Below are 15,961 nucleotides of genomic sequence, written 5' to 3'. Positions count from 1 at the left end.
CAAAAAATATATAAAAGATAACAAAGGAAACATTTTGAAAATATTAAAAAGAAAATGATTATTGGAATTATTGTGTTATTAAGGCTTTGTTTTGGCAAAATTGAAAAAAAATTTTGAATTTTTTTTTTTTATGAATGTAAAACATTTTACATATAAAAGAAAATTGCATTGATTAACATAAATTTTTTTTTTTTTTACATTCAAAAAATAATTTTTCAATTAAATATTGTTCTTATATCCCACCCGAAAGATTTATAAAGGACTAGGAATAGAATAAACAACAACCCGTCAGAGCAGGCATTCAAGGCAACGGCCATCACGAAACCAATAATGAAACCACGTTTTTAATTTTCAAAGTTAAACTCATACTAACGTAAAAGTAAAAGCCCGGCATAAATAAATATCTGATTCCTCCATCCGTTTCTTGTCAGTGTCACCCCACTCTCCTCGAACAAATCACCAAGCTCTCTTTCTGGTTTGTGCTCTTTTGCTTCTCTTTTTTTTTTTTAACAAATATGCTATTTTCTGCATGAATTGCAATTCATTGATCATGTTTGTTTTTTCCTGATATTTGATTCCGGTGAAATCCTTATTTTTAATTCATGGGTTGTTCTTTTTTTTCAGTTCTTCTTGTGGGTTCTTTTTGTTTACTGATTTCTCTTGTTTTTGGTTGGGTTGTTGGCTTAGCTGCTGCCCTTTCTTGATCTTGGAAATTGAGCATGCTAATTTTGTGTTTGCTTTATTTCTACCCTTCTTTTCTTTTTATTTTTCAAAAAAATTTTTATGGGTAGAGTTGATGTACGGAATTACAGTTCAAAAATAGGGTTAAATAAGTAAGAACAGAGCTTTGGAGGCTTTGCTATATTTGCGTTTTGGTTTCTGAAACAAGGAGTTAAAAAGGGTGCTTTAATATGTTTATGCAAGTAAGTAGTCTATATTGTGAAAATGAAGGCAACTTTAAGTAGAAGGCATTTGGGGCATTTGGAGCACTTATGCATTTCTCTGTAGACTGTCGTTTAGAGGGGCAAAGTCTTTACCAAACGCTGTGTAGGTGGAACACAAATGACAAAGAAGTATTTAATAGAAAGGATATCATGAAACAACTCGATAATTTGTTAGAATTTGAGAAATTAAAACATCAATGATCTGCATGCCTGATCTGTTCAAGAAAACAAAGCATCATGGAAACATTCTTTGTGGTCAATGTTAGCTGCATCTTGAAAATTGGATTTCTACCTAGTCTAACCGTTTAAATTTTAAATCAGAATGGTTATTATATGGTATAGATATAGGTTTCAATTTCTAAAATTTAATACCCAAAAGCCATGTGTCTGATAGGCAGTATCTCAGATGGAAAAGAATAGGATGCAGTCGAAACAAATGCTACATTTAATTTTCATCAATAATAGAGAAAGACTTCTTGCTGTGCTACTGATGTGAGATGTAAGTTATGATCAACAAACTGTATTTTGCTTTGGCTTTTGCTAAATAAATCAAAACATAACAATTGTGCAACCAACATGTAGTGTGCCTTGGTCTGCTTAGATATTACCTTTAGCAACTAGCAACCGTGGGTCTCTTGCAAAAGGATCAACCAGGTGTTGGAATTGGGTTTCTTGAAGCTATATCTGTTCCAAGTATCTTCCTACTATATCATTGGTGTAGTTGCAGTTTTTGACGATAAAATTTGTCAACTCTTGACAAAAAATGATATTTGAGCTTCAGAGGAAAGAAAAAGAAAAAATCACATTGTCTTGAAGTAGTGAAAAAGATTTGATCTTATAAACATCTCACGGTGGATATGGCATGGGATTCAACTAGCTAAGTCAAATAACTTGGAATTGTTTCTCATATTCCAGTTAAGTGTTTATATGTGTCTACTGAGATGCTAAAGCAAAAAGGGTTTTTTTTTTTTTTTTTTTGTCTGGTAATGGACTAAATTATCAAACCTCAATGTTTGAACTCTTTTTCCAAAAGTATATTCAAAATATACTATTAGAAAGGGAGTGTTAAATTATTTGTTAGATGTTACTATATTGATGGGATTTCAAGGCTGTTCAGTTTATTCTTGGTGAATAATTTGTCTATTTTCTTGAAGCACAAGAACAATGCCTGAGAAAATAACATCAGAGGACTTTTTGAACAATCTAGCGGAGACCATTGCTGATAGTGTTTCTAAGCAGAAATCTGTGTCTTTTTTTGAGGGAGAGAAATCAAACTCAGTTGTTTCTAGCTTCAATCGGCTTTTTGGACGCCAGAGGCCTGTCCACCATATTTTGGGGGGTGGAAAATGTAGGACTCTTCTACTCTTTTCTTGAAATTGCTATAAAACACGTGTGCTGATACATATTACTGCAAATTGTGCAGCTGCTGATGTTTTGTTGTGGAGGAACAAGAAGATCTCATCCAGTGTTTTAGCTGGTGCAACAGCAATATGGGTTCTATTTGAATGGCTTAATTACCATTTCCTGACTCTGCTATGCTTTGCAGTGGTTCTTGGCATGCTTGCTCAGTTTGTTTGGTCAAATGCCTCCGGCTTACTTAACAGGTAACTCAAAGATGCATGCTTTTATGTGGTCCTTATGTTTTACGATTTGTTGTTTCTTTAAGGTTTGGTAATCTTGTGTGCTGCTGATGAGTTTTCAATTTTTCTTTGGAATAAATTACTCCATGGCAATAGGTCACCTTCTGAAGTGCCACGGCTTTTTCTGCCTGAAGAATTATTTGTCAGCATTGGTAGGTCACTTGGTGGTGAGGTGAACCGAGGTTTACACTTTCTTCAGGATATTGCATGTGGAGGAAACTTGAAACAATTTCTTGTGGTAGGCCTGCTTTCGAGATTTTTTTAGTATTTTTCTTTTCACAGCTTATGTTTGCAAAGTAATGGTCCTTGCTGATCTTTGAACCTTTTGAAAATTCTGGCATAAATTGTAGAAATATTTAGCTAACTGTTTAGCCATGTATCCTTAATGCATGGAGGAAGAAAAGTTGTGATTGATTTCTTTATGCATTCTATTTATTGTGGCATTCTTCTCTCTTTCTTGAACTTGGTTGTCTTTTATATATATATATATATATATATATATATATAATTGATTGTAAATATTTGAAATCTTAAATTGAAATATGTCAATAAGAGGTCCTTAATAACAATATTATTAATGCTTGCAAATTTGCCAACTTAATCCTAAAATAAGTTTGAAAATAAAATGAAATAATATTTTTTGAACAAGTTTCAGCTCGGATGATACAAAAGGAACAAAATAATTGCAATATTTTAAGCTTTAGAAGTATATTGTCAACTTTGCTTACAATCTCCCATAGTATGTGGAGGGAGAACGTTACACTCAATCTGCATTCCTAATAACTTTCATCTGTCACACTTGATATGTTTGAGTAAATAATTAATGATCAAAATGTTTCCAGGTTGTGTTAAGCTTGTGGGTTGCTGCTGTTATAGGAAGTTGGTGCAACTTTCTGACTGTTTTGTACATTGGTAAGAAATCTTACTCATTTTATCTCACCATAACAGTATATAGATCCACCATTAAAAGTTAAAAAAAAGCCTGGTAGTATTATGATTTGTGGTCATGTGCTTTATACATTGTTAAGCATACTAGATTTTGCTCGTGTGTGGAACAAATACGTTGCATGTAATTGAAAGTTAAGAAAGGGACCCTATAACTGTGACAAGAAGTTGCAGTGCTGTTGATATCAAGTTGATTTCTGCAAAGATTAACAAACTCTCTCCTTGGGTTTGTTGGTGCCAAGTAATTTAGTTGTTCTCATGGTCTTGATTTCTAGTACAAACTGATTATCTATTGGGTTTAATTTTTAGCTGATTTTTCTTGGTTGACACAACATGAGCATGTTTGTTAGGTGCATGCATGTATAATCACTTGCCCTTTCTCTTTGTTGCATTCATCATCCTATATTGAAATTTTTACCTAAAATAAGTATTGCCTCAATACTTGGTCATGGTCCTCCAACCAGCAAGTAACATCAATGCAAAATAAATTTTTTCTCTCAAGTAGGAATTGAGATTTGCAAGATTTATTCTATAGTTTAAAAGTTAAAAATTATAAATCATAATTAGTGACTAAACTTTTTCATAGTGGGAATTCTAGCCTCTGAACTTTTATTTGTTTCAATCAAGTTATTCTATCTAATTGTATCCTAAACTTCTGATAATTCATGCAATCGAGCCCCATCAGACATTAAGGTATGTAAATGTACTGTTAAATGTATCCCTTGGCATCTAATATGGCAATTGAATAAAGAAAATGTGTTGACATGGAAACCTTTTTCGTTTCTGAGTTCAAATTTTACTAGTTTCTTCAAATGAGCGAACTCAATATTTGAGTTACAAGTTCCCACGCAGACTACATTTTACTTTCATTTTCCTGTTCTCTCTTGATTGCCTTTTCCTTCAAGCTGCAGACCAGCAAGATTGCTGACATCAACCAGTTTAGGTTTGACTTGTCTAGGGTAAATCTGGCTTGCTGGTGCTTGTTTGGTGCCAGAATGGGTGGATCTGATTAGCCTAGGCTGCTTTCATTTTTGGCAGGCTAGATCTAAACTGGCTGGCCTGGATTAGACTTGTAGTGGCATGTTGAGGTCAAGCTGGATGGACTCGGTCCTGTTGCTGACTGATCTGGTGGCAGTATGGCTGGATTTGGCCAGCCAAGGCTGTTCTAGTGCCAAGTCCTGGATTGCATTTATAAACAATCAGACCTGTTGTACTGCGGGTAGGAATTTACAAATAGTAAAAAAATTTACAGGAAAAAAGGAAGGAAAAAGGGAAAAAGGAATGAGTAGCCCCTTTCTGAAAACTGTTAAAAGGCTAAAAGGTCTGTAATGAAAGGGGAAAGAAAAGCGGTCTGTCTAGGCCTCTTAATTCAAATAATGAGTAGCCCCTTTCAAAAAACTATTAAAAATGTTGAACTCAAAAAATGCTATGTCAACATTTCTTCTTTTCTCATTGCCACGTTAAACACCATATCATATACTTAATTGAGATTTACATCATTTAACAATTATTAGACTTGATCACATCAAGCATAACAAGTTTTGTTTCATAATTGGATGAAAATAATGGTTTCATGGCTACTCTTGCCAAATAAAAGTTCAGTGGCTTAAATGAACATTTTGAGATAGTTCGGTGGTTAAATTGTGCTTTGTTTGAGCAATGAAGTACTTAATCCAAAATTGGATGTCCACATTAGAAAAATTCCTTGAATTTATTGTTTCTTATAGTAAAATTAAAATGATGTTATGTTATTGGTGTTTGATAGTTTCTAATATAAAAAAGTGAAATAATATATTAAAAATTAATATTGAATATAGAAAAAGTAAGAATTGTAGGTATTCTCAAGGGTAAGAGGATATAGTTTTGGAACATCCCAAAGTAGAAAAATGATCATTCAGTTTGGTACAGGAGTAGTATTTAACCTTCTTCCTTTGATTCTTTAACTGTATGCTGGAGCCATGTAGATACCTGTCAATGTTGGCACTATTGGCAACTAGATATTTTGAAAATGGAAAATTCCCCTCTCTGAAATGGGAAATGTTTGGATTATTTTTCTATGAATTGCTTTTATGGCCTTCCAAAGTGAGGCCTGTAATCCATAAAGCAATGGAGCAGATAACAGTTTTGCCCTTGAGCTAGTGTAATCAATTTCAGCATTTAACATTATTGAAATTGTGCTTTGCTGGATGTATGATCAGTTTGGTGGGATACTACTCTAGCCAAGTAAATTTTCCAGGGATTTTTATTTTCTTGGTATGGTGATGTAATGATGGCATGCTCTTTCACATATGACCAATACATTTGGTTCTGGAGATGCTTATCTTTTTTCCATCTTATGGAACAAACCAGACACCTATTCTTTAATTTTTCCAGGATGCTGTTTTCTGTCGTACATATGAAACCTTTATCTTCCTGATAAATGTCCATGTATATGTTTCTATGTGCATTGGTGTTTGACCTTGAAGGTTTTCTTTTCCTTGTCAGGTTTTATTGCAGCCCATACATTACCAGTCCTCTACGAGAGGTATGATGAGCAAATCGATAGCTTTGTTTACAATTTCCTTGACCAGTTTCGGAATCAGTATAAGAAGTTGGATGCTGGTGTTCTGAGCAAGATTCCCAAGGGAAAGTTCAAGTTGAAGAAGCATGATTAGGTACAGTTGTTCACATTCAATAGATCTTCTGAGTTTCTCTAGCATATCTTAATCGTGTTGGGGATACAATAAAGCAGTTGTCATGTGTAGAATATGTTTGTGATATGATTTTTGAAAATATGGTATGTTGTTCTTGTGACATATCACTTTGGATCTTGGAATTATCTTGTTAAGGTCCGTTGCTTGGATTAGTTCTCATTAATATGTTAAAATTTTTGTTCTGAGATCATATTTGCAGTAACTCGGCACTAACTCTTTGTCATATACCACCAAACAAAAACATATAGTTTGCCTAATTGTCAGTGTTTCAAGTCAAAATGATTAAACTATCATTCTCTGTGTTCTTTACGGAGCAAAGCTTAAACTCTTTTAAGTCCGCATCTTTCCCAGCACCCAACTAGTTTTGCGTGAAGACTCACAAGCCAACAAACGGTCCATTCCACCACAGATACCGATTCCACGAGCCCATCGATGCCCTGCTTCCAGTATCTACCCAGTCTGGATTCCATCAAGTATCCAGTCCTTTGCCAACAATTCTCTCAAGTCAAAAAGGTGCAACCATTACTAAAACACAATTGCCATAAACCATTCACAACTCAGGCAAGCCATCAAGAGAGAGACCCACCATTGCATAACCTAAAACATTCACAAGTATAAGCAGCTTACTTCTTGAGCAATCTGTAACAGCCCCATTTGGATGCCCATTGACAGCGGTGCCTACACTGATGGCCTCATTCGAAGCGGCCTGCAACCAGGAAGATATGTTCCACCGGCTTTCCAGCATACCGCTGCATTAAAAGCCCAGTAGTGCCAAGCGAAAGCTCCCTCAGCACTCTTGCGACATTCAATCCTCAAATGGCCAATGTCAGCATGAATCTCCACGGCTGGCCTCACCTGGATCATCTGCAACCTGTCTAGGGTTTGTCCCGCTAGCTTACCTCCACAGGAGTTCCCCACAAAGGAGCTCCCACGTCCATGCCACAGCCACACTTAGAAAATCCAAATCATGCCATTCCTACCTTTCTACCTACCTACCTACCTAATATCACTCATTCCAACCATTCTACCTAATCTCTTCTGCTTCCAGCACAGCCCACCTCTCACTCTCATCCACCCCCCTCCTCTCAGCAAACAATGTCAAAACTCTCATTCCAATCTAATCTTGCTTACCACCCCTCCACCTATCAGAACCCTAACCTTGCCATCCCCTACAACTACATCCTTCGAGAGCCACCATCCAGAAACACTGAACAAACTGTCCCCCTCCGATTCCCTCCCCAATCCTCCTAGCCCCACGTCCACTCAATCGTGAGCACCCAATAAGCCTGTCGGACCAACGCACTATGACTCATCCACTAACACCAACCATTCCTACCACATCCGATCCCTTTGTAGCTACCCTCAACCAAATCAACCCGGAGGGCAAGTTCAGTGACGCCCAAAGTTTGTGTCGATGACATGGTTGAAGAGAAAAAATCGAGAGAGTGTGTAGCATTGCATCCATTTACTTTAATTTTTCTATACACAGTTTTTGAGTTTTTTACTTGTGATTATATACAGGACGTTACAAAGTCAAAAAACGATCTAGAAGTAGATGGATGCAGTTGCCACACACTCTCTATCGATTTTTTCTCTTCAACCATGTCATCCACAAACTTTGGGTGTAATCGACTTGCACTTTGGTTTGATAATTGCAGCAATCATAATACTTACCTTGATGTTTTTGCTGCGACAAAGACTTCAGGAAACGTGTACGCCATCCTCCCCCAAATATTGAAACCGGGAGACCAAGCAATAATCCACTACCTCATCAGGCCATGCAAAGTCATCCACCGGAGAAGCAATAGACAGCTGCAGTACCAATCTTGGCAGAGAGGGACCATCGTTATCTACAAGAATGGAGAAACTAAATCGAACTGTACCCATTGTGCGATATGCTTGTAAGAGTTGAAGGATGGAGATCATTGTAGGGTTCTTTCCAGATGCAAACATCTATACCAAAAACTTTGCATACATCCGTCGCGAGTTAAAGATAGGCATTACCCATTTTGTCGTGGTTCTTTCCATGATTTGGAACCAACCACTTAGATTGTAGACAGTCCACAGATTGAGGATGGATTGAAATCCAAATTTTTCTGGTATATAATTGCTACTAGTTTAAAACAAAGGTTTGATTTTATTCCATTAAGCTTTAATTAGTAAGTCACTTTTATATTTTATTAGTATTTAGTACCATTAATTAACAATGGTTCAATCAAACCAATTAATTAAACATGATATAAACGTCTGTTAAGTTATATATTCATCATCTGTCATAGTAAACATATTTTTAACTTTGAAAATCAGGATTAGGCCTTTTAACAAGCTAAGTTTAAAACTTTGGTTTTCTTTTTCGTTTTATATCTCTTCTTTCTTTGACCTTTTTATTTAGCTCTCCTCGATACTGTTGGTGTATTTTCAAAATCAAAAGTTATGTCACAAAATGAAAAGCTATCTGAGCTTAAAAGTTATATCACATAAAGTGACATAGTATGACTATTGGATCGTAGGTAGGTTTTTCATATAAATGATTATATCTCTTAGTAAAATGACATCCAAAAGTTATGAGATAAATTAAAAAAATATCACGACTTAAAAGTTTAAATATGAAAGTTATCGTTTCAAATTATACCTTAAAGATTATGTTTTATGAAATGAATAGTTGTCATTTCATAAGATGATTATTGAAACAATATCTTTATCCAAAATTTATGTCTTCCAAAATATAAAGATGTCTTTTAGATAAAGTGGTGTCTTAATCAAAGAGTTGTATCTTGAAGAAGAGACACTTACAAGTCTATATAAAAGGCTTGTTGCCAACCATTTTGACACTCTAAAACAAATAAGACAAGTATAGAGAAATCAAAAGAGATAGAAGTGTTATGTTCTAAATATAAATATAAACACTTGAGATTTCATCATCTATCAAAGGAATCCAAATTCCTTATAATCTACTTGCTGCAGAAAGTATGCTTTAAGGCCGAACAATTTTGCAAACCCTCGAATGTATCTAGCAGTCTACGCTTGTAAAGTGTAAGATGAAGTTAGACATTGACTTCATTGTATTCCTAAGGCCATTCACATTATTCCCCTTTGTATATCAAGTGGTGGAGGCGAAATTAGTCTTAAAGATAGCGTTTATTAAAAAGCTCGTCTTGAAATCAATTTTATTGGTTCCTTAAATTTCATTTAAACCCCATTTGCACCAATAATTTTAAGACTTATTTTTCATGATGTTGAAATTCAATGGCTTTCTTAAAAGTGATATACCAACATAGTCAAGTCAAACCGCTTTGAAGAAAAAAACTTTATTCATTAGCAAAAGCTTGATTGATTTGATGGTGATAAGGAATGTGACAAAATGGTTCCTTATCGGATTATAAGATAAGTTTTTTCTTTACTTAACATGCATGATATTGTATTTGATATGCATGGAAAACATATATTGGTTGGAAAGAAGGATTTTGTTATATTCATATATAATCTTGATTTGAATAAGGTTATTGTTGTGTCTTTTATAATTGACATACTTCTCCCATCAAAGAGAGACACTAAGAAAACTCTAAAGTATATAAAAAAAAAGATGTCTCTCAAAAACCTTGGTAATCATCTTCAAATAAAAGAATAATGTTGCAACCAAGATTACATCACAAACAAAATGAGAAAGATAAATATTGTAAAGTAAACCATCTTGAGTTGATGAAGGAATATGTGATGGAAGACACAAGGCATGGGCATGTGGCATTCCTATTATACATTAAGGTATAATGATGCCAATATGTAAATACCATCCAGGTCCATATGATAAGTGGCTATGTGGCATTTCTATTATACATTAAGGTATAATGATGTCAATATGTAAATACGATAAAGGTCCATGTGATAAGTGGGCATGCAGCATTCCTATTATACATGAAGATATAATGGTGCTCATATATAAATTTAATATCTTGATATGTGGTGCATTCTCATTTTATCATCAAAGGTATAATAGTATAATATAGATATTTAATATCATTGATATGACATTCCTATTGTGCAATAAAAGTACAATGATGCTTGTGTAAACATATACCTTGATGTGTTAATTTGATATTCTGATTGTACATTAAGGTACAATGATGTCAATTGAGAAAAAAAGGGATGTGTGTAACCTTGTAAAGTCCTTGTATGGATTAGAACAAGCACTTAAACAATGGCATCAAAGTTTGATGAGGTTGTGCTAGTTAATGGCTACAAGATTAATGTGATAAATGTGTCTATAATAAGTTCCAGGTGTTATCATTTGTGCATATGTTGATGACTTGCTAATCTTTGATACCAATTTTGGAACCAATGGAAGGCACAAGAAGGTTATTGTCAAAGAATTTTGACATGAAAGATATGGGTGTGGCGGATGTTATTCTTGGTATAAGAATAATGAAAAATAATAATAGCATAAGATTGTTTCAATCTTATTACATTTAAAAGATTATAATGAAGTATGGTAAGTTAGATTATATGTCAATGTCTACATCTTATGATTCTAATCTAGGGCTAGTATTTAAGAAAGACAAGCCAATAGCACAAAATGAATATGCAAAGGTGATTGGATGCTTAATGTGTTATAGTTTGTACAAGGCCAGATATTGCTTTTGTAGTTGGGATGCTAAGTCGATTTACAAGTAATTCAAGTAAAGAACATTGGTATGTTGTTCATAGAGTTTTAAAATACTTAAAGAGTACAATGAATTATGGCATTTGTTATTTAGGCTTTCCTTCAGTTTTAAAAGAATATACATATGTTAGTTGGAACTCAAATAGAACGAATCATACTTCTACGACTAGTTGGATTTTTACAATTGGTGGGGGTGCTGTTTCTTGGGGTTCTAAGAAACAATTTTGTCAAGCAGACTCCATCATGGCAGCTGAATTTATAACTTTACTATCTGCCACCCAAAAAGTGGAATGGTTAAGAGATTTACTCTAAGATATTCTGTTGTGGCCTAAACCAATGACACCAATTTTGATACATTATAATAATGAAGCAACAGTATCAAAGTCATATAATCAAACATACAATTGAAAGAGTCGATATGTTGATTTTGACATAGCATTGTAAGACAAAGAATTAGTGATGGTATAGTCACTATTCGTTATATAAGGTCTTATGAAACTTTAGCAGATCTGTTAACCAAAAGTTTGAAAAAACACTCAATAATAAAAATCTCAAAAGGGATGGGTCTTAAGCCTATTAACTGAATCAAGAATAGTGGGAGTTCACCTCGATGCTTATGGCTGACTTACAAGTCTTGGGTACTGACCATTCTACCATATGGATGATTGCAAGCACTAATTTTCCATCTCAAGGTGTATAATGCTAAGTTCCCGTAATGTGTAAGGTAAGGTTGAACAAAAGGTTTTAATAGACCCATAACATATATATGTTGAAATACTATAATTACGAGGTACTTTTGATGGGGGTTACCTATGTGAGTGGAAGTGTGGCCGTTTCTAGGAGCTAAAGGCTTAACTCTACAACACTCATAAATGGATACAAAACAAAGGTCATAAAATGTGTTGGCAAAACTAGATACAAATTGAGCAAGAAAGCTTGTGTGTTTTTAGTGGCCAGACTAGTCAAATGAAGAATCAATGGTTCAATTATTGGCCAATCACTTAATTCAGACTAGAACCAACCACACTCACTAAGTGAAGATTCAAATTTGCAGGATACCTTCATTTATGCACAAGAATCCCAAAGTTGTTGATATTTAGAAATTTTGAAAATGGTAGGGGATTGTTGGTGCATTTTCAAAACCAAAAGTTAAGTCACATAATAAAAAGCTATCTTAACTCAAAGATTATGTCATATAAAGTGACATAGCATGACTATTGGATTGTAGGTAGGCTTTTCGTGTGAATGGTTATGTCTTTTGGTAAAATGACATCCAAAAGTTATGAAACAAATTAAAAAAACACAATAGCTTAAAAGTTTAAATATGAAAAGTTATTGTTTCAAACTATAGCTTAAAGATTATGTTTTATGGAATGAATGGTTGTTCTTTCATAAGGTAATTATTAAAATAATATTTTTATTCAAAAGTTGTGTCTTACAAAATGTAAAGATATTTTTTAGACAAAGTAGTACCTTAATGAAAGGGTTGTGTCATTGAAGAAGAGATACTTGCAAGCCTATATAAAGGGCTTGTTGCAACCATTTTGACACACCAAAACAAATAAGACAAGTGCAGAAAAATCAAGAGAGATAGAAGTGTTAAGTTATAACTATAAACATAAATACTTGAGTTTCCATCATCTATCAAAAGAATCCAAATTCCTTATAAGCTACTTGCTGCAGAAAGTAAGCTTTAAGGCCGAACTACTTTGCAAACCCTTAGATGTATCTATCGGTCTACTCTCGTAAAGTGTAAGATGAAGTTAAATGTTGACTTCATTGTATCCCTAAGGCTATTCGCATTATTCCCTTTACATATCAAGTGGTGGAGGCGAAATAAATCTTAAAGATAACATATATTAAAAGGCTCGCCTTAAAATCACTTTTTTCGATTCTTAAATTCCATCTAAACTCCATTTACACTAATGGATACAAGAAGCAGTATAAGCAAGATTCCTGACAATAGTCGGACTGGTCTAACTTACCTGTGCTTTATATGTGGTTGCAAGGTTGGATTTGGCCGACATTGTTAATTTTCGACCCCAGTTGGCCATGTCTGGGCCTTGGAAGGCTAGACAAAGCCAACTTACTAGCTCCCCATCTCGATCAAGTCATTGATGATACCCAATACATATATATATATATATATATATTATATGGTAATGTAATTACAACGTTCATCATTATACATTATAAAAGACCATTGCAATTCAAACAAATAAGATTATGTTTTTTCATAATATTGTTTCTTAACACTGTCTAAGGCATTGCATTTAAAATTAAGAATGCAGCAAAAAGGAAAAAAACAGGTACTATGAGTAGACGTGTCTCAAGTCAAGTTACTCGACTAAGCTTGTAGGCTCGGTCCGGTTCAAGTTGCATTAGTTTAGGAATTTAAATCCAACTTGGTCCGACTATATTATATTATATGATTTTTATTTAAAAATATTAATATAAAATAATAATTAAATGGATGAAATGAATCGAATTTAAGTTTAACTTTAAAAATGAAAGGTATGATACATCCAACTTTGATCCGATTCATAGACACTTCTAACATAAAATTCAAAGAAGATTAAAACAATCCATTCATTAAAAGGCTTGCTTCTTTTTTTTTTCTTTCCTTTTACTTGATTATTAAGTAGTTCTAATCTACTTAATTATCTATGGTTCTCTAATAATTTAGTTTGACAAAGATTTTAGTATTAAATTAAATTAATAAAATAATAGAATATTAAATTAAAGGATATAATTGTTGAACTTAAATTTTTGTTCGAGTATTTAAAGCAATTCTATCTTATAAATTATATATTAATTTCAATATTTTATTACTATATTTTTTTACACAAAAAATTGTTAATAGTACATGTAAGTGGAAAGATTTCGAGTTCTACAGTAACATTTTAACAAGTATAAAAAAGTTGGAGTTCCATTTAGCATCAGTTAGTAGCTAGAATTAATATGAAATGTATTGGCGTCTCTTCAAAACCATGTCCAGGATTTGCAGAAGTTGGTGGCAAGGCATTAGCATGCTTAATTGTTTGACATGCTACAATTGGTGGTAACGGTAATTTTATAAATGAATCAATAATATTGTATCCTCCAGTACTGATAAAAAATTAACCAAATCCGCCATGAATTAGGATTGTGAATTTCTTATGAAATAGGATTAATTAAGTTATTATATATATATATAAAGGACGTAAATTAAGAAACTCAAATACTGTGTATAGAACAACAGAAGTACGTGCATGCAGTTGCCGCATGCACACTCTCTCTGGATTTTTTCTCATCAATCATGTCATCCGCACAAACTCCATTGAGCGACCTCCAACTTGCAATCTGGGTGACGATAATTGCACTACTCATAATAGTTGCCTTCCTGTTTTGCTGCGACAAAGGCTCAAGGGAAAGTCTCCGAACTCATCCTCCCCAAGATATTGAAACCGGGAGACCGAGCAATAACCAGGCCACGCAAAGACAACCACCGGCGAGCCAGCAGGCAGCTGCAGTACCAGTCTTGGCAGGGACCATTGTTATCTACAAGGATGGAGAAACTAAATCAAACTGCGCCGATTGTGCGATATGCTTGGAAGAGTTGAAGGATGGAGATAAGTGTAGGGTTCCTTCCAAATGCAAACATATATACCATAAGCTTTGCATAGATAAGTGGCTGGTTAAGGATACGCATTGCCCACTTTGTCGTGCTTCTGTCCATGACTCGGAACCAACCACTCAGATTGTAAACACTTCTTAGAGTCTTAGATAAAGAAGGATTAATTAGGATGGGATTGAAGTCCTAATTTTTCTACATGTTGAGCCTGAATTAGTAATTCACTTTTATATTGTGTTATACATTATGTAGTAATATTAACAATATATAGTTCAATCAATCAAATTAATTGGACATGATATAAACGTCTGTTAAAGTGAAATATTCGTCATCTGGCATGGTAAAATTATTTTTTATTTTATTTTTAATGTTGAAAACCAGGATTAGGCCTTTTAACAAGCTAAGTTAAAACTTTGTTTTCCTTTTCCTTCTGTGGTTAGTTCCCCACTCCCCTCTTTATTTGGCGAGATTGGTGGCGATAGTTGGGCTGGGCTAGCTTGATGGTGCTCTATCTGCGGTTGCAAGGTTGGATTCGGCCCAACATTGTTTCCTGTCCCAATTGGACAGGTCTAGGCCTTGGAAGGGTAGACCAAGCCAACCGTTTGGGCTTTTTAAAGCCCAATTAAGCATCAATAAACGATGCTGCTACAACTCTTTGCTCAAATGCTACAGATATTTTAATTTATTAAAAAAATTGTTTTCTAGTTTGAAACAATTTTGAATTTTTTATAAGAATAAAAAATTATTTTTTTATGAATTTTTAAGATTAAAAATTTCACAACAACCTAATTTTGGTGCTCGTTAATTTGTAACAATTTACTCAAATAGTATAAAACAAGTTTATTCTTTTACTCTTTAATATCATATTATTTAAATCATTTTAGTTTCTCATACCACGTTTTCAAAAAACATACCAAAGGCTCAAAAATCTCAAGGTATATTTTTTTTTACTATTTTTTCTCATAATAGTTTTCAAATGAAGTTTTTCAACTTAAATCTTTTTTAACATAATATTTTAGAAAATCTTTTAACTATTTAAAAAAATTCAAATAAATCTTTGTTCTTATATTATGTTTAATCAAATTTTTGTATTTTTATTTTGGATCAAATAATTTATTATAATTAACGGTAGATTAACTATCATTAGTCAAATTTTCATTTGTTATTTTACACCTAATGTGACATTCACATGAAGAATGAAATACCATGTGACCATGTCATCATGTTACGTAATCATTTATTATGACATGTCAACATTATGTGGTATAGAATAATATAAGTGATAATTTAACTAACAATAGTTACTTACAAGAACTTATTTGATTAAAAATACAATTATAAGAATATGATTGAACTTAATAAAAGAATGAAAAACAAGAACTTATTTCAAAATTTTTAAATAATTTAAAAACTGTTTTAAATATTATGTAATTTTTTTCAAACGCAATAGCAAATATGAAATATATTTT

At 33.5% G+C, this 15,961-nt stretch overlaps 2 protein-coding genes across 2 annotated transcripts; both read left to right on the top strand.

The window, feature by feature from the left end:
• The first annotated feature begins 333 nt into the window (after positions 1-333).
• On the top strand, positions 334-6,412 carry LOC18612201 (Reticulon family protein). Its single transcript, XM_018128401.2, has 6 exons — positions 334-475; positions 2,099-2,292; positions 2,368-2,548; positions 2,681-2,822; positions 3,427-3,496; positions 6,014-6,412. Exons 2-6 carry the CDS (start codon positions 2,109-2,111, stop codon positions 6,181-6,183), a joined length of 747 nt encoding a protein of 248 aa, XP_017983890.1. The 5' UTR covers positions 334-475; positions 2,099-2,108; the 3' UTR covers positions 6,184-6,412.
• A 7,765-nt stretch (positions 6,413-14,177) lies between these two features.
• Positions 14,178-14,636, top strand: LOC18612199 (RING-H2 finger protein ATL79-like). The gene has a single exon (XM_007048858.3). It carries the CDS (start codon positions 14,178-14,180, stop codon positions 14,634-14,636), a length of 459 nt encoding a protein of 152 aa, XP_007048920.2.
• Positions 14,637-15,961: the final 1,325 nt, after the last annotated feature.

This window comes from Theobroma cacao, chromosome 1 (genome assembly GCF_053813885.1).
Source record: "Theobroma cacao isolate CCN51 chromosome 1, ASM5381388v1, whole genome shotgun sequence".
NCBI classification, from domain to species: domain Eukaryota; kingdom Viridiplantae; phylum Streptophyta; class Magnoliopsida; order Malvales; family Malvaceae; genus Theobroma; species Theobroma cacao.
Note: the sequence above shows the minus strand (reverse complement) of the source record. Positions and strands in the feature narration are given on the sequence as shown.

Excerpts from the sequence above, each read along its gene's own strand:
- LOC18612201 (XM_018128401.2), top strand. The coding sequence starts at position 2,109 with ATGCCTGAGAAAATAACATCAGAGGACTTTTTGAACAATCTAGCGGAG. Across the intron at positions 2,293-2,367 it reads TATTTTGGGGGGTGGAAAAT|CTGCTGATGTTTTGTTGTGG; the intron begins GTAGGACTCTTC and ends CAAATTGTGCAG. Across the intron at positions 2,823-3,426 it reads ACTTGAAACAATTTCTTGTG|GTTGTGTTAAGCTTGTGGGT; the intron begins GTAGGCCTGCTT and ends AAATGTTTCCAG.
- LOC18612199 (XM_007048858.3), top strand. The coding sequence starts at position 14,178 with ATGTCATCCGCACAAACTCCATTGAGCGACCTCCAACTTGCAATCTGG.